Source organism: Amblyomma americanum, chromosome 3, assembly GCF_052857255.1.
Source record: "Amblyomma americanum isolate KBUSLIRL-KWMA chromosome 3, ASM5285725v1, whole genome shotgun sequence".
NCBI classification, from domain to species: Eukaryota; Metazoa; Arthropoda; class Arachnida; order Ixodida; family Ixodidae; genus Amblyomma; species Amblyomma americanum.
Window position 1 is genome coordinate 175,624,036 of NC_135499.1, and position 18,777 is coordinate 175,642,812.

General features: G+C 54.7%; 1 protein-coding gene across 37 annotated transcripts in view; it reads left to right on the forward strand.

Annotated features, from left to right (window-relative positions):
- baz (par-3 family cell polarity regulator) overlaps positions 1 to 18,777 on the forward strand; it is a 207,283-nt gene that overhangs the window by 112,795 nt on the left and 75,711 nt on the right. For 15 of the 37 annotated variants that reach the window (XM_077658880.1, XM_077658887.1, XM_077658882.1 and 12 more), the window contains exon 1: positions 5,856 to 8,239. The exons of 18 other annotated variants lie outside the window; for them this stretch is intronic. In XM_077658880.1, coding sequence (XP_077515006.1) covers positions 8,120 to 8,239 — 120 coding nt within the window. In that variant the 5' untranslated portion in view covers positions 5,856 to 8,119. Of the gene's footprint in view, positions 1 to 5,589; positions 8,240 to 18,640; positions 18,677 to 18,777 lie in introns of those variants that run through there. 4 more of the 37 variants (XM_077658912.1, XM_077658901.1, XM_077658910.1 and 1 more) reach the window with 3 other exon arrangements.

Here is an 18,777-nt window from a genome sequence, read left to right on the forward strand (position 1 = left end):
TCGTCCGTGCATTCGGGTCTTGTACTCAACGTTGCTGTCTGCTGTGCGGGCAGAGCGGATCACGACCCACATGTATCGGTCCCGTGTGTAATGAAACCACCGCTGAAGGCGAACGCTTATACTTTGCTTTCTTTTATTTTGTATTCTTACTTCTCTGGCATATAGTCAGCATTTCAGCGCGTAACATGTGCTGTCCTTTGCTCCCCCCTCCACAGAACCTGGCCGTTTCGTTTTCTCGGTCGTTCCCTTCTGCTTTTATACGCGCTGGGTGGTCCAACGATCAGGCCTTGTGCACGAGGGAGCAGCACAGCAGATAGCCGCCGTTTTCAAGCGCATACGATTGTGCATTAGTGCATTGCACGGGCCCGCTTACGTTTGTATATTTGATTTTTATGGATATTTTTTTTGAATTTATCATGCACGTTTCGGCGTTCTTTATTTGTGGCAGTATGTACCGGCTGCGAATGCCTGAATCGAACCGCGCATCAGGGCCCTTTAGAGGGAGCAAGCCAGCAGTGAACTAGCGCGAAGTTGTTTTAAGTGCTGCGTCAACGCATGCGCATTGACAACTTTTTTTAGGCTGTGTTCTAGAGACTCTAAGCAGAGGTGTGTGTTTTATGCGTCGTTCTTTTTGTGACGTCATAAACCAGATGCAAGGAACGATTCTTTGCGTGTCGGTTCGCAAAAGATAACATTTGAACCTTTCAATGAAGGTATCCGCGGCAAACTGCAAATGTTTTTCCTGATCATGAAAATGGGTCAGCACACATTATAAGCTGACGTATACGCGTGTAACCTAAGAATTCCGCCCCTTTTTTGTTTCTTTTTTCATTTGTCATGTTTTACTGCCGCCTTCAACACTCTCTGCTATCGAAGCGCTCAAGGTTTTTATGGCCACTGATCGCCGAGGAGACCGGACCGTGTCGAATGCATCGGGCGCACCGCTCCGACTCGGCCCCCTCTATCTCCTGCCGAATCGAAGTCTGTGTCGAAGCCGTCGATGGTCATCGTTCATTCGGCGCACACTTCTCAAAGTAATATAAGCTCCACTTCTCATGGACAACTAAACCTTTATATACACCGGGAAGTTTAAGACGTCTAGTCCATTTGGTAGGCACTGCGCATCTCATGCTGTGCCTTATATATAGCCAGCAGTGACGGTGGAGCGGCATTGGTGAAGACAACATAAAAAGCCCCGGTTTCTGTTGCTGGCAACTCAGTCTGGCGAGGTGTCCATCCGCGTTGGCCGGCTGTGTATATTACATATGCTGCTAACTTCCTCCAATGGTGCGCATTTTCACACTCCTCACAACCTGCATCGCTCATAGCCCGAGTCGCTTTGGGACGTTGAACCCCCATGAACAACATAAGCACTACTCACAATGCTTTATTTTTAACGATTCGAGAACAGAGGTGCAGTTCGTCCGATGTGTTGATGCGAATTCCCAGGGCCGTGAGATTTGAATCAAACAAGCAATTGCTCACTGGCATCCACCCGAGAACGGTCATATGGCTACCAAGGAAATCAAACCCAAATCATGAACCATGTTTGTCCAATGTCTATAATGGGAGTATACGACATATAGTTATGAGAAATGCAAGCATAAATGCAGTTCCCATACATTTACGGGAAGATACTTTGTGCTTAGCCTAATTCCCGCTTCGAGTTAATTGTTCATCACCCGGGCCTTGTCCTGCCATTTGCCAGCCTAACTAGTTAGCTTAGTTGGTGTAGCGACTGTCTCGAACATACGATGGTCCCGGGTTCGAATCTCGGACCAGGGCGAATTCTTCAACAGTGGAGAGCAGCCCTACAGCTTCCCTCTGGTAGGTGCGAATTAGTAATTCCGTCTTCTGACGTGCATTGAAGGGCAAAAATCCCAGAAAAGCGTTCGTCGTAATCCTTCGCGTCGAAATAGATCGTCAAAAGCTTGCGCTTTTTCACCGTATGAGCCGAAATAGTTGCCATCGCAGTGCCCTGCAATGCAGCCGTCCAGCTCGACAGCGTCGGCATCTGGCGGCGAGTCACGTGACGATATTGTTTTCAAAAGGTAAAAGACCGCCTTTGTGTTTTTATCATTTTTTTTCTTCAGGAATGCAAGACAGCGCACGTTCATTCGTCATCATCATCCCCCGCCTGTACATCATACACTGACTGCCGAGACAGCTGTAGAGTTGGCACTATGTAGTACACGCACCCGACAGAGATATGCGTGTTTCATAACGGTTTCTAGTTCTGGACCGCTATTTCAGAAACCTTCGCGTTGTTGCTGCGTTGTACGAAGAGGGCTTGTGAACGTTTTTCGGGGAGTCGAAAATATTTGTCTCGGGAATTTCATTGTTTCGCGGGATTTCATTGCCGTCGGGTTCAGATGTGGTAACTTTTTTTGGAAGTTTTTTCTAAATTGTTATTCAGATAACGAAACGGCACAAACCTTGGCAAAATGGCGTTCACATTATGTAGCGCAGTAAGTTTGGGCTTCAGGCTTATGTGGAAGGTGGATGTATAGAAAAAAAGAATGTGCTCAAAAGAATGTGTTTAGTCGTTCACTCGTGAGTTCATTTAGCGTAGGGATGACAGTTAAGTAGGTCGTTTGGTACATTTAGTGGATTGCATAACTTGTTAATCAGTGGGTCGCACGGCCCCTTGACAGTTAATGGGTCGCGTCATGGCGCATTGTCATCGGTCACATGACGGGTCACAACGCAGCTTGTCACGTGATGATCATATCACGCTGTAAAAGAAACGCAGAGAGCTATTGAAAGATGTAAACGGCATGGCGGAGGGATATGGGCTGCGAGCAACGCACGGTACCCAAACTGTCAACAGTACCCAAGGCGTCAACAGTCCTCACTCACCCTCCGAACCTTTTTCTGACAGCAGCTGCGAACGCGCGGGGAAGTTGTGTGCATTTACACACACACACGTGCATCGCGCACAACACGGCGGGCGTCGGCTGACGCTGGGTGCGGCGCCTCATTTTCTGGCCTCGGTGCGAAACGTTGTCGATAACTGTCTGACCTGCGGGCGCGCGGGACACACCGCTGTGGAGGCCAGCGGGGCCCCGTTAGCGTCGTCGCCTCCCACTTGACCCGCGTTCGGCGAGGCCGTCGACCCCCGCGAGCTGGCGTGTGTTTGCTTTTTATTTCGGCTACCTGCCTGTCTTGCGGCGGCAGACGGACGCGTCAAACGCCTCCGGGAAGCCGGCCCGCGTCGCCACTGCGCGGCAGCTATCTGGGCAGTCTCGTGCACCGCTTGGCCTCAGATCGCGGTCAGCTCAGAGGGGAGTCTGTATACATATAGCCACGCAAACTCTGGGGCTAGTGTACAGTATACAAGCGGGCTCACGTACAGTTGGCCGCAAAAGTCTTTGGAACGTCGAATTCATGATACATTTGGGAATATCATCGCTGCTCAGAGGCGCAGCAGCAGTTATACACTGAAGGGTGCACTGCGGAGGTCGCGCTGGGAAGCCCAAAGCACACTCGGCTGCATGCTTTCACTGCCCGCAGTTATGCTTTGTTGTAATTCCCGTGTTCCGGAAACTTTTGTGGACAGCTGTACACGTCTACACGCTTCTTAGCTCGCGAACAGCTGTAATCGACTGCCGCATCACCCCGTATATCGGGGAAAGCGCGGCAAGCGTTATTCCCTGCGGTCTCACTGTCGTGAAAAAGAGCTGCCTGCGTTGTCCCCTTGCGTAAGCTTTTTTTTTTTTGCTATTCGATTCGAAAGTTCGTTAAGCTGCTGCGACTTGTCCTGGGCCTGGGTTAATGAACCCGGCGTTTGCTATGGGCCTGAGGCGGAGAATCTCTTCGCATCCACACCGTATCGGTGGGACGTTAAATGAGGGACAGCGTACTGCGATACCCTCAGTCGATGCGCAGTTTCTGGCAGGGAGTGAGAAAGGAAAAGGTTGAACAGAAAGAGACGAGAAGCAGGTAAAAAAAAACGGAAGACAGCTAAGTGGCTCGAACCACCTTTCTGGAAAGCATAAGGGTCATGAGTGGTAGCGTGACCGGAGCTCCCTTTGTCTGGGCCTCGTTATATGTGGGGCTTCCGTGGTGCTCCTGGCCATCAAGGTACTGCCCATCCGCGTCTGATACCCAAAAGCTGCCTAGCTTTGCCCCCGCGGGCGTTCATATGAAGCTCCTACCTCCAGACCCGCTATGAAGAGCGGGCGCAGTGACCTGCGTGAAGTTTTCACTGCAGCCCTGATCCGTTGCAACGTGAAGGAACTGGTTCGAAGGGAACACCGCTTCCAGCTACGATCGCAGTGCGCACTCTCCGAGTGAGTGGAATGCACCGCATTATTACGCTCGCTACTGCCTGCCAGGAATGCGTAACCGATGGCTTTCGCCGCGCTCCTAATACTCTGCATTCTCTGTTGGCCGTTCATTCCCATCGTGGAGCGCGTGCAGCTGGCGGTGCACGCTCCTCGCATTTCGTATGCAGCCTCCCTCTCGCCCGCGCTCTCGACCCGAAGCGGCCGCCCGTTTCCGCTCTGGGCCGTTGCGTCCATCAACGGGTATACGAGAGGGCAGCGAATTCCCCCCATCACGCCCATCGGTACACGACCGGGGCCAAAGCGTGCCACTACTGTCGCGCTCCTGCGCTTGCGAAGGAGAAATGAAGGGCTCTTCTCGTCAAGAGAGAGCCGTGGCGCGTCCTCGGTCCGTTGCCTCTCCTTGTCGGGACGAGGACGCGGCCGGCCGGATTCTGTTTTGGCGCCGTCCGTCGTGTGCGCTTTGTGCCTGTCCGGTGCGTGCCGGCCGCCCGAGCGAAAGAAATAAAAACGCACAAGGGGGAAATAATTAAAGAGGAGAGAGAATGAACCGTTGTGCGTGCGAGCGCGTACCTTCACAGCGCATTCCTGGCGTGTCTCGTCGGCGCAACAGGTTTTTCTGCGGCGCCTTCCTTTTTTTTTTTTCCTCCTCCTCGTCGACGTCGCCGTCAGCGGCGTCGGAGGACTCGCGCCGCCGCCAGAAGAGCGGCTCGCTCCGTGGAGCGCGCCGGCGGCGTTCTGTTTGCCGTCCCTGCTGCTGGCCCGAGTCGTTAGTTCCAGTAACCTGGTTCCTCGCCTCTCCACTGCCACGGCTTCTCTCGAGTCCAGCGGGCTAGACGCATGCCCGCTGGGGATTCGTCCACCACAGGACTTGGCGTTGCACACGAGGAGCCGCTACCAGCTGGCTCGACAAACGCGCTTGCTTGTTTCTCTCTGCGTCGCTGGCCAGCTGACCACTCCGCTTCGGTCATCCAAACGGAACGTCAGCGCTGAACCTACTCGAAGACATCGGAGTGTGTTACTGTCCATTGGAATTTCGCCACCTGGCGCCGACTCAGTCGTGAGCCACGAAGATAACCAGTGACTCCTTTCAGTTCGGAACCGCGACAGCGAGTTCACTGCACCGGGGTTCGGCTTCGAAGCCGGAAGAAGGACCTCGTCGCCGTGTCGTCGGCAAGACGAGAGCTGGCAGCGCCCCGTCGGCTACGCCGTTCGTGTTTTGGACCCGGCGGCGCCGTTGTTCACCGTGCCGAGGCCACCAGCCGACTTCCGTCGCATATAAAACGCCCTCGAGCGCTCCTCCCTCTCGTGTGTGTCTGTGTGCGCGCGGTGGCGCATGGGGTGGGGGCGGCCGCCTGTCGCAGCGCCCGTCCGTTCATCCGTGCGCCGTCGTGCCCCGGCCGCGTGCAGCACTGTGCTGTTTGTTGTCCGTGCACCGTTTCGGTAGCGTGGCCGCGTGACGCGTCGTCGAGCATCTGCCCGTCCTCTTGTTTGCTCCTGGTGCGCTGCTAGTCGTCCCTCTGCTCTTCTTTTTTTCTCTCGTGCAGCTGACAGCCGCGCGCTCCGACTGTGTCTGCGTGTGCGCCGTAGCCGGGCGGCAGCGGCGGCCCCGTTTCTGTGTGTGCCCGCACGGTTCCCCAGCCGCCGACGTTACCGCCTGTGCGCCGGTGTGGGACGGCGAGGCGCCGAGAGCGGCGGCGGCCAGCGTCGCGCTGGAGTCCGCGGTCCGCTGCGCCGAACTGGATATGTCAACGGGACTGAGCCGCCGGTATACACGGCGCTGTTCTTCCGCATGGTCGGGGTGTGCCACGGTTTGAGAGCTAGCGCAATTGAGCATGCCGTTCGCCGCATCTGACCGCCATCTGGAGTTGATGCGCCGTATCTGGCTGCAGCGGCTCGCCTGCGGCCAAGATCTCCAGTAAGACTCGCGGAGAGACGGCCTACTTCGGTGCCCCATTGGAATTACCGCATCTTCCGGATGTGTCGACAGTTGTCCTCTTATTTTCCAGTTATCTTCGCACCTGTTGCCGGCGCGTAACCCGCTGCGAAGACGGCGTAGTCCCGGCTGGAATTGTTCGAAGAGGGCCAGCCACTAAATCGAACCCAGGGTCGCCGGCCGGTCGCGCTGTGTTTCTTTTTCCTTCCCGGAATCGCGGGCGGGCCGACGTCGCTTCGCAGAGTGCTCGTGTTCTCTGCACTCCCTCCTTCTGGGAGGAGGTGGTAAGAGAGCAGCAGCAGCGAGAAGCGGCGACCAGACGGCGGAGGCGTCTCTTCGCGCACAAGAGAAGGAAAACTAGACGCTCCTGGCCGCTTCCGTCCGTGCTTTTTCGTGTGTGTTTGTTCGTGCATCTGCGCGAGGCGACTCGTCCACCACCACCGACGACCGGAAGTGGGCGGTGAGGCGTCTACTTGGTGCATCGGCGGCATCCGCCACCGGCGCGAAAGGCGAGTCCCACCGAGAGCGAGCTCAACGGTCGCGCGTAACGCGATCCGAACCACCTCCGCCGAACGACGCGGGCTGACGACGGACGGACGGAGACCCGAGAAGCGAGCGCCTGCGCGCTATCCTCCCTTCCCCGACCGCCGTACAGGCCCTCGTTCCCTGGACCTCGTCCCACTGCCTTCGATTGGTGAGAAAAAGGCGAAGAAAAAAATCGAAAAAGAAGCGCCGGTGCAGCCTTTCTCGTGCGCAGCAGCCAGGGCAGGAGCAGAAGCAGCGGCGGCGCGACGGCGGAGTGTGGTTTTCGCCGGGCGGCACAACAGCAGCAGCTAACAGCGCGAGCCGGAGTGTGGCGACGACCTGTGGCGGCAGTGCGGACCCCTCGGTTGCCCTCGCCTCGTCGTGTGATTGATAAGCGTGCTCAACCGCCGCCGCCGTAGCCTGAGTGGGCGGGTTTCGGCGACAGGCGCCGCCGCCTCAGTGGACGCCCCGGCGCGTATTTGGCGCGGCGACGCATCACCGCGCGCCAGGCTTCATACCTCCGTCTTTGCCCGTCGCCGCCGCGACCCGCATCGAAGAGGATCCGTGGCCGACTCGCGCTCGGCCAGCCGTTGCCGAGTTCCGCCGGGAAGATCTATCGCCTTCATCCGCGGAGCGATAGCGGCTCGCGCACAGTCCCGGGCTAGCTGCCAATCGTTTCTGCCCACGCTCGTCGACGCATCCTCGAGGCCAGCGGTGACAGGTGCGTCGTGCCTCGGCTCCCGTGTGTAGGAGCCGCTTTGCCGTGGTGTGCACCAGCACGCCTCCCTCGCCGCTGCGTGTTTTGAAGGGCAGGGGTGCGGAAGGTGTGAGCTGGCCGTTAACTTGGAACCGATGGGACCTCTTCGTCGTGAACCCTGGTAGCAGGGCAGTGGTGATTAAGTCTGAGGGCGAAGCAAGAGACACTTCAACTTTGGTGCCATTCTTTACCTCGTGGATAGCCGCCCAGCGTGAACATCAACCTAGAGACAGGGAGGAGTTGGATGGACGCAGATGGTCTTTGTCTAAAGGCTTGACCTGGATCTACATTGTTCGCGACTGTGCATCCATCTCTGGTGTGCCCTTCTGAAAAGGCCTCCTTCCCGAAGCCTTCAAGCTGCTTCCCGTGAAGACCTGCGCGAGCGAAATCGCTCATTGTCCAAGTGTGCGCCGCTCTTCGCCGTGAAACGCGTCGACCCTTGGCGAGCATCGGCGTTTTGTTCTCTCGACAGCCGAGTCCCGCGTGTCCAGCCGCCGTCACCGAGCCCTGCAGAGCGTCGCTATTTCACTCTGGGTCTTGTCTCCGCTGCCGTAGTCCTACGCTGTGCTTTCCCGTCGTGTGTGTCGTGGTGAGATGGTGCTGTGACCCGCCGCCATGTCGGAGCTGGTGGCAAGAGCCGCGAAGATCGCGGCCGGGTGCCTGACCCGCCGCTCCAAGCGCTACGACCTGGCCAAGGTGCACGCCAGAGGATGTATCGCCGCCGCCCAAACTCAGGTATATATCACGCAAGGGAATGGGCACTGCACTTCACACGCGGCAGCTCGCGCGTTGCTCTTTATTGTGAGCGAGAACGCGACGTCGCCGTGTGGCACGCCGCGTCGAGCACAGCACGTCTTTTGAATACCGTATGAAAAACCGGCTGCTGCCTGCGAGCGACCGCTATATACATGCAAGCTTCGATGCCGCGATAATAGATTGTGCTGCGGTGCGCACGCTTCTAAACTTTGCGTTATTGCTTGAGTGTGTACTTGTTGCGGAGCTGCTTGGTTTCGTTTTCACTCTGCCTGTGTGGCGGTACATATGTAGAGAAGCCATATAGCTCTGCCATGGTGGACGCAAAGCTCGTTGGTGGCTTATCTCTTGAGAGGTGCTAAAACAAGAGAGCTACCGGTATTGCATGGTTTCGTTTTTAGGACTGTCGATTTGAAACTCTTGTTACGCAGGCCATACGCCATTTGGCATTTCTATTAGTGTAAAAAAAAAGGCGATTAGGTCTCGAACCGATAGCTTCACAGAGCTGCGCCGTCAGGTACACGAACACCCCCAATAGTCATCATCGGCTGATGTCGCCCAGATCGCTGTCTTGAAGGGATTTTAGAAGGCGACAACCCTCCTTCCTATGTGAAGATAAAGTCTTGAAAGTGAACCGGGCGGCACTCCTGCCCTCTAAGGGGAAGCGAGTAGGACACACCTATCCGCGTTGTACCTGCATGTTGCACGTGCAGATACAAGGTAATGTTCTAGATGCTCACGCACACCACGTGATGTACGACGATGCCGCACCAGTCTTACGGATCTGCGCCGAGGTATTCGAGCTGAACTCATGCGAATGCGGTGCAGCGGAGTGGCTTGAGGTCTCTTCAGTCTTTTGGTCACACACGGTTGATTTGGTGGGCACCACAGTGACCTGATATGGCGGAACACTGTTTCTTTGAAGAATCTCTGCATCTTGGGACCTTTCTTGACGGATCAGCAAGCAGTGCTTCAATGTATTCGAAGCTGTTCGTCGCCTCGTTGCCCAAGACACTTCGTTAGCAGCTGGCGCTCTCCTAGCTGTACTGTTGCAGAAAAGCGTCCGCTTTCTCTGACCTTTTGGCATTGTTAAGAGCGGTAGTTACGTCGGTTCATCAGACATTCAGGAAACTCGACTCCAGAATATGTGTGCAATGCTCCTTGCGAGTAGACTGTCGGAAAGGGCGCATCCCCGGATGTAGCGATTGCCTGCGTACGTATATATGCAAAGTATTTGGCTTATCTTCAGCAAGCCTGTATTACAGCCATAGTATTTTGCTATTGCTAGGAGAGATACGTACACAGATACGATGCCTCACGCCTTGGCCTTTGGTGTTGGAACAACTATCGTATATCTGCCATTATGGGCGCTTTTCAAGGTAATCATCGCTAATTGTGCTAGGCAATGTTTACTTTCGTGCAGGACTGTCGCGAGAACATCGTTAGATTAGCATGGTCGGTTGTCGAGCGCATGGAGGTATGTACGGTGTCGTACGTAGGCGCTGATGTGGCATCCTGATTGTATAATAATAGCAGTAGCTGCGTAGCGGGCAGAATTATGTAGAACATTGTCAACGGCAGCCACAAGACCCGTTTGCTCCGCCGTTGAGGACGAGTTCCAATCAGAAATTTAGATTTCGGTGCCCGTAAACGGATCCTCCGCAGTGCGGTCTGCTTCGTAGCTCTGGCGCTGTTTGTCGACGTCCCGGGTGCTACACAGTCGGCATGCTTGTTCAGCTCCAACTTCTCTCCGTTGTGGCTCGCTGATCCGCCTTGGACTCTGTTGTATTTCTTCGTTCGTCGCGAAACGAGCGGAAGCACTTCTGGGAAACCGAACCACACACTGGAACTTAACAGCCGCGTAGTGGTGTCGTCGTTCTGTTCGCGGCGCCGCACTCGTGCTTATTACAAAAGGCGCGTACGCACGCATGCAGAGAGAGAGGATTAGAGAGAGAAAGAAATGGCAAGCGCGTGTTTATGTAATGCAGCGGTTCCGCGTGTCGCCCCTGTTTCCAGCATCGCATCGCGCTTTTATATGCGTCGCCAGCGGCCAGCCCGCGAACAGCTGTATGGGGAAGCCCTGACGCGACCCCCTGCGAAGCCAAGGGGAGGGAAAGGGTGAGAGGGCGGCTGTTCGCGGACGCTGCTTCCTGCTCGTTCCGCTTTCCGGTGCGCGTCGCCGAGCCGCCGCTGCTGCTGCCGCTGCGGCGAGCTGGCTGGGGTAGAAGCCGCGGGCAACCGGCAGCAGCGCGGAGATGAAGCTGCGTTAATTGCATGCCGGCGTACGCTGGTCACGTACGGGACACGCCGTCGAGTCACACCACTGTGTGTGTGTGTGTGTGTGTGTGTGTGTGTGTGTGTGTGTGTGTGTGTGTGTGTGTGTGTGTGTGTGTGTGTGTGTGTGTGTGTGTGTGTGTGTGTGTGTGTGTGTGTGTGTGTGTGTGTGTGTGTGTTTCTCTCCCTTCTTCGTTCCTCCACCTCCTCCGCTTATGCTCTCCCGTCCAGCCTCTATCGGGGCGAGCAGCTGGGCAGTACTTTCGCACAGGCGCTTCGTATAGACCCGTATATAGCATAGCGCGGATAAGATCGCCGCCACCTCGTCTTTTGTTGTGGCATTCATTCCGGCAAGGGGGGAGAGGGAGAGATGGCGAGAAAGAGGTAAGCGGCAATGACTTCTGTGTCTCGTGGACAGGTTTCTCAGTAACGGACGCTTATTTTATTTTCTTAGAAAGTTTGTTGTACAGATCCCCTTCGGCCCCCTCAACTCCACGCCTATTCTTTTTGAGTGGCGGTTTTCCTTTAGAGATTTCTAGCTCCTTCGTTCTGCTTTTGAAAGCCATATCTTGCGTCTCGCTCTCTTTAGTCGTTTCTTATCAGATAAGTGATTTTTTTTTATTTCCCCCCTCTCTCCCTCGTTATCCTGAATGCGGTCCCGCATTTTGTATTTCACTCCCTGATCCGCGGTGCAACTTGCCTCGCGACGCGCTCTGTGCACGCGGGTCGGCAGACCTGTACATTACACAGGACGCTAAACGCAATCGCTTGCGTAGTGACGCGTGTACGCGAAGTGCCGTTCTCTGTATTGACGCGCCTAGCTATAGCTGCAGGGGCGTACTGCGCATAGGGGCGGTGCACGCACGTATATGCGTGCGCCGGTGCAACGCCGCCGCTTGCGGTATCTGGATGCAGTTATGCGCACGCCTGCGCCCGCTCGTCCCGAATTATGAAGATGCATTCGTATAGCGGCTCTTTTCCTTCCGGTGCTGGCCGCATGTAAGCGTGCCTCGCTGACGCGACCCGCGCTGCCAGGACGTTGCGCGCCCCTGCGGAGTTCACTGAGGCCCGGATAACGGGGAGGAAGCGCGTGCCGAGTCGGTTCAAGCGTGTCGGACTGGCGTCGCATCCTTTTCCATCGACGCGTTGCATCGTGGCGATGGGTGGTCCGTGGCACGCGTTAGGCCTAACAAAAAGGGGCAAACTGAAACTGTGTACGCAGTTGAATCTTGCTGAATCAAACTCTGAGGGTACCGAATATTTACTCGAATTGTGTGTGGTTCGGATTTAGGAAAGCCCGAGAATGGACGTGATGTGGACGGCATCAAAGCGTCATTTCGAATAAACCGGAAGTTCGAATTAAGCGAGTTCCACTTAACGGGATTCGATATATACGCGTTTTGGCGACTGTAAAAACGCGGTGATGACACTATCGTGCAGTGAGATTAGGGAATGAAAGTACGCGAGCTTAGCACGAAACTAAGTGAGGGGGAGGTGACAGAGAGAGGGGAAAGTACCCAGCGTGACCGGACAAAGCTGTCTTTGCAAACCGAAACTGAAACTCGCTGCAGCGCAGTCAGCATGGTTGGATTGATGTCACTCGTGCTGCCTTTCTATAAGGCAGAAATCGCACGCGTATATCGACGGGCGACTCGACGCGGTTAGGTAGAGGGATAGATAGTAGAGGCAATCAAAATTGTCAAGCTTTTTGTTGGAGAAAGTCATTCCACCAGTAAACACTAGAGTGTTATCGGGCCTTATAGTCAACGGCCAGTAAGCATATATGTACAAGTGTCGCGTTTACACCTTTCTGTAATTCCTTTTGCACCCGTACGCTATGTAAACAAGTAAGTACTGAAATGTGCTGAGGGGTTAGTCCATTCAGTGGCTGTGTTCTTTTTCGTAACATGCTTAGTCCCGTAAAGTGTTGCCGTTACTCGCTTACCAAATGGACATCCCTGCGGATTAACCGTTCGTCGCAAAGTGTGTAAATACTGCAGTTAGCAAGCACCATTCAGAAGGCTCTGAAAAGGCAACAGGTGAGAAGTTGCTTGCAATTTCTTGCCCTCGGGTGAGCGGCGAGGTCGGCTATCGCGGGCTTCACTGCGGGTTCCTTGGGAAGCCTACGTCATCATCATCATCATCATCATCAGCCTTACTACACCCACTGCAGGGCAAAGGCCTCTCCCATGTCTCTCCAATTAACCCTATCCTTTGCCAGCTGCATCCACCCTTTGCCTGCAAACTTCTTAATCTCATCCGCCCATCTAACCTTCTGCCGCCCCCTGCTACGCTTACTTTCTCTTGGAACCCACTCCGTTACCCTTAAAGACCAGCGGTTGTCTTGCCTTCGCATCACATGCCCTGCCCAAGCCCATTTTTTTCTCTTGATTTCGACTAGGATGTCATTAACCCGTGTTTGTTCCCTCACCCACTCTGCCCGCTTCCGATCTCTTAACGTTACACCTATCATTTTTCTTTCCATGGCTCGCTGCGTTGTCCTTAACTTAAGCTGAACTCTTTTCGTTAGCCTCCACGTTTCTGCCCCGTAGGTGAGTACCGGTAAGATTATGCTGTTGTACACTTTTCTCTTGAGGGAAATTGGTAAACTGCCACTCATGATCTGCGAGAACCTGCCATACGCGCTCCACCCCATTCTTATCCTTCTAGTTATCTCCCTCTCATGATCCGGATCAGCTGTCACTACCTGCCCTAAGTAGACGTATTCCGTCACAACTTCCAGGGTCTCGCTGCCAATTGTGAACTGTTGTTCCCTTGCTAGGATGTTGAACATTACTTTGGTTTTCTGCATGTTAATTTTTAGACCCATCGTTCTGCTCTGCCTGTCTAACTCGTTGATCATGATTTGCAGTTCACCTCCTGAGTGACTCAGCAAGGCAATGTCATCAGCAAATCTCAGATTATTGAGGTACGTCACCGCACGTCACCGCACGGCAAAATCAAAGGAACGCGGCAGCCGGAAAGACTGGCATGGCCTCGGCCGTCCTATCGCTCGCAAACATTGCACGCCGAGAATACTCGCGTTCTCGGCAGCACCGAACAGGAATGTGTGCTCACGGCTGCCCACGTCGGCCGTTATCGTGAGCGCCTTCGAAGCACTGGTGGTCGTTTGTACAACGCTGTTTCGTCGCTGTAGGGTGAAGGTGGGCGGGTGGATCCAGGGTGCCTCTGGGTGGGTGGGCAACTCCCTAGTTAGGGGAGGTGGCTAGTGGCTGGTGCTTCTTGAGGGTGGAGGCTTCACTCTTCGAGTCTAGAGACAGACGCCGGCATTTTTGCATCGTGGCACTAGTACATACTGCTTTCGCAGTAAAAATGAAATACAGATGGCGCCTTCACCGACCGATTTCGCAAGCAAAATGCGAGTGTAGACTCCAAATTCTTTTCGCGGATCCCAGAGGCCGCGCTACACCGCAATTAATTAATACTGAGAACAGTAATTGCAAGGAGTTCCCCTCTGTGTTCCTTTAAACTAGCTATTAAGATCGCGACGTGCAGTCCGTAATGGTTTGTTGGCAGGGGGGGGGGGGGGGGGGGGGGGGGGGCGGGGATTTCAGTGGCTCCCGATCGTTGAAGATTCGCGTCTCTGTATATGGAAGGTATACTCTGTGCCGAACATTCTGGGCCACATGTCGATCTGGTTGCAGTTCCTACCTTTGCTGCTCAAGTAAGCGAGGTGCTTGTGAGAAGCATTCGTTAAGTGAAGCGGTTTGCTTATACACTGCAGGCTTCGGTTCTCTCTGACCACTCATCACTCTCTCTTTCCCTTTTCGGTGCACGCGGACGCCTTGTACCTGTTCTCATGGTGGCTTCCTGCTTGCTGTTCCGGTTCCTTGTGTCTGGTTCCTTGTTTCCAAGCCAAGTCACAGTTATGACATTACAGCTGGCCATCACCTGACTCGGCTGCATTGCTGGCGGGACGGGTTTCGCAACTCTTAGCAACACATCACACCCACGACTTTCCCGGCGGTGACAATGCCGGAGGGAACAGCGGTGGTCTTTAGCAGACTCGGGTTATCCTCCACGCTGGAAATGAACCTGGAGGCATGTAATGCGGCGGGCCGATAACTGTTTGTCCTGAAGGGTTGCAGACCGCGCTGCGATGGGAGGAAAGCGTACTGTCGGTGGCAGCCGGAAGTCGTGAAGGAATGAGGTTGTGAAGTGGCCTCTACTGGCACAGTATGTAGATGTGCGCAGCTCTTGCCATCCATAGACTCAATACTGACGGTGGTGGTGTTGACGATGCGTATACTGCTCAAATCTTCTCTCGCCCATGTGCATGCTCAGGTAGTTTTTCTGTACCAAGACCCGTATGCGTACGGAGGGCATGCATTCGACCTACCACTGTCGGCCACAGGTGGACTATGCGCGCTTCGTGTCGCACGGTCACGGCGCTGTGTGCATAGCGTATATGCGGCGTGCCCTGAATTCGCGCGTATAGTCTCTCTGCGCTGGCGTTCCGGGACGCAGCGTGGAAAACGTATATCTATGCGGCCGCCGACCAGTGCGTCGGTTGCTTCCGCGTTGCACTGCGTATGCAGCCATTGTTTGTCCCTGTTTCTGGCAGCACGCTGAGCATGGCACACGCTTCGAGCGAGCCGTCGCGCCACGCCTCATTGCTCTTTGCTCGGTGCCTTTCGAATTTTTTTTAACGGTTTCTTCAAAGCAGGCCCCGCTACCCCCCTCCCCCCTCCGCGGGCATAATTCATACCTTCCGCGTCGTCGTTCCAGGCTGCACCGTGTAGAAATGAGCATATCTTGTCCCGACCTCCGCAGCCGTTTACTTTGCATGGCGGACCGTGTTGAGAGCTCATGTATATGTTCCAGCATTACTGACTTTTTTTTTGTTGTTAGCAGAGTTTGCCTCACTTCCTGTCAATGGGTAGACGTTTTTCACAGGAAGCACCGGTTGCGTCCTGCTCCCCATGTGCGCTTGATAGATGGCTATAGCGCCAACTCCCAAAACCGTCCCTACAGCGCCGAAACAAAGTTTCGAGTTTAAAGGCTGAGAGTTTCGAACTACGGGAAAAAGTAGAAAGAATGGAAAAGTCCACACTCGAAGGTTTCTGCGCGGAAATTCCCTGCCCGACTACGCGAATCGTTTGCGTGTTAACCGCTTAGCTGAGATGTTTCCTGGAGGGAAGCCCCTCGCTCCGGTCGCCAGTGCTGCGCCCAGAGTTCCTTAATCCCAGCGGCTACGGAACTTGGAATCGAAACGCAGACGCGACTCGCCGACCAGTTTGTTATCGGGTTGACGGCAGACTGTGACGTCGCCTGTGAGCTGCACGCGGTCAACTTATTGGTTCCGCCTTGCGAATTGTCGTTTAGATGCGTAAGCACTAATCCGATAGGTACCAGGCCTGAGCAGAATCGTCCGTTGTTTGCTCCTTTGTCTGTTCGCAGCTAGCCTAGCGCAAGCGCTCTGTCGTTGTTGCTGCCTTAAAAACGATGACACGTACCCACGGTGGGGGATTGGCCAGGGTTTGGTGCAGATCCAGACAGGAAAAAAACTCATCCTTGTTTATCTCAAGCGGCTCATAAATATAAAGGAATCTGAGAGAAAAAGAAAATCACGAATTTTGAGATATCTTGAGGAAATCGGAATGAAAATCGAGGTAACAAAGCGGTGTGGGCCGCGGCACTGCCCGCTCATCGTCGTCTTCTGCGTGGCACAAATGCGTGCTTGTTGTTGTTGGTGTTCTCCTCTGTTGGAGTGTCACATTGCCACGGTGGGGTATTGGCCAGTGTAGGGTGCCTTGTACAGACAAACAATTGTGAGGCAATGTCACAGTTAAAGTAGTCGAGTAGGTTGAATTTTGTGCTTGATAAAAAAAAAGTGAATTATAATTAACGAAGTAGTCTCCCAGCTACGATGAGGAAATTGTGCAGGTAATCGCAGACTGGTTTTAGGACATGTGCCCTGGCGCTTGCCCCAAAGGAGAGAAGAACCGGAATAGAAAGAGGAAGCCCTAATCGAGCGAGGGCGATCTGCAGATACGTAGGCTTTTTGCTGGGAAGCAGACCATCGACAGGAGAGGAGAAAGGGATCTAGTGTTTCGATTTCACCACATGCTGCGTGCTTTCGCACTGATTCGAATGTAGTAAACATTCTCTGTTTTTTTTTTTAATTCGCCATGCCCACTCCTCCGTTGGGCAGCGCTCACCACTTTGGTCATCTGAATGCCGGAAATGGCGTAGCTCTCGGCTCTAACTATGGTCATATTTTCAGCAGAACTTAGCTGCCAGGTCGTCAGAGGCGTGTATGTATGCTAGCGGAACATTATTACCTCAAATGGCACACCTGCGCTGCTTATTCAACAGCACCAACGTCGCATCATGGCCCTGGCCTCCTACTTACTTAATTTCAGCTTGACTGAGTGCAGTTCGCATTCAACAGCCAGCTACCTATACCTTGCCAGCCATAAATATTGACCTTTTTCGGTTAAAATCAAATTTCGAAAACTGAATTCGGCGGACTCTTAATTTTTTGTTTAAACCGAAGTGTCCAACCTTCTGCGCTTGTCTCGTGTGTTTTTGTGTTTCTTCTCTCTTGTCCCGTCCGTTTTGCGCAGTTATTCATTGTTTCGATAATGTCGTACCAACTAGCCCCTCACCGCACTCTTTTAGGAATAATGGCGCAGATCAAGTGACAGGACAGCAGGAGAGTACACACACAAACACACACATGGCGCTTGTGTGTGTTTGTACTCTCCGGCTGTCCTGTCACTTGATCTGCGCCATTATTCCGTTAAGCATGTCTGACCAACTTGCCCAATCGTTTAAGGGGCGCTCACATTAGCGGGAAAACGCGCAACGCCGGGCGTTTCCCGCGTGCCGCTTCCCGCCCAAGCCGGTTTTTCTCCCGCGGACAGCCTGCTCTCCCGTCCCGCGGAGCGATGGGTTCGGTACCTATTTTTCCCGTGCCGGTGATTAAGGACAGCCAATGGGCGCCGACCGTGAACCGTGACGTCGGTCCCAGCTCAGTGACCCCTTCGGCGGCGGCGGAGGCTGCGCGCGTCCGGCCGGCCGGCCCCGGCCGGCCGGGGCACTCGGCGGCTGCTTTGCCAGGGCGACGGGAGGGGAGCTAGCAGGGTGCGCTTTCCAGTCTTCTCTAGTGTCACGTGACTATCCCCTTCTCTTTCTGCTCGTTCGGGTCCTCCCTCAGCGCCTCCTCTCTCCACATTCCAAGACAACCGCAGCGTGAAAACGCGCGTAGTGTGAGCGTCATTCCGAGGAGCTGCGAGGCAGCGTCGACGTTGACGCTGTGCCGGCGCGGGAAGCTTCCCGCTAGTGTGAGCGCGCCTTTACACACTCTTTTAGACTCCAGCTGTAACTTACGATTTTTGCACCAATCGGAGTGCCATATTGTGATACCTGGTCTCCAGAGCTCCGGTTGCAGGGAGGTAGGCTCTAGGCGGAACTAGCAGCACTGCGCGCAAGTAGAGAGGCTGCGCGAGACGTGGGGGGGTCTCTCCTGCCGACCTTCGCGAAGCAGTGCAGCGCGCCGGCATTGCACGGTCGCGTCAAGCGCGGCCCTGCTCACTCGCTGAATAAGCGGCGTGAGGCGAGGAGGAGGAGGGGTCGGTAATGCGCGCTCGCCCGAACGGGGCCGGCGGTTAATTTCGAAGGCCCCGCCGCGAGACAGCTGGCGTGGGCTGAGGCGGCGAGCTTCGCGCGTGCGGCAGCCATTTGCACACAATCAAGCGCGCGTGCTTGAGTTGGCCGCGGCAGGTTCTTCTCAGGCCTGAGTCGAACGCGCAGTGGGTGCTTTAAGCGATCGTACGACGGCCCTTACTCGGTACATGGGCGGGGCTGCAATGATTTGAAAGAATCGAGTGTTTACTTTGTAAGGGCGATTTTTTTTTTCCTAAGCAGTACTTGACGTGGAGGACTACGTGTCAAGCGAAGCTGTGGGCAGTTTGAATTTACATCTCCGCGTCGGCCATATCTGGGTGAGCTTCTGGTATGGCGGATGTGGCTGAATTCCCATCTGCTAATATGCTTATCTCTGACGGGGCCATCCGCTGACGTCACGTTATAACGCAAGCAATTTAACGAGCGCGTGCGCTCAATGCATCTCGGGAAAGGCAGCGGTTCGGAGACATCATGGTTGGGTCCGGCCCTCTGGTAAGAGCGGCGTTTTCTGGTTTCTCAGAATTGCACCGGGGGCGTGCGTACGACCTTCGATCTGGCGTGACTCATGGGGACGTCGCTAATCGTTCCCCGCG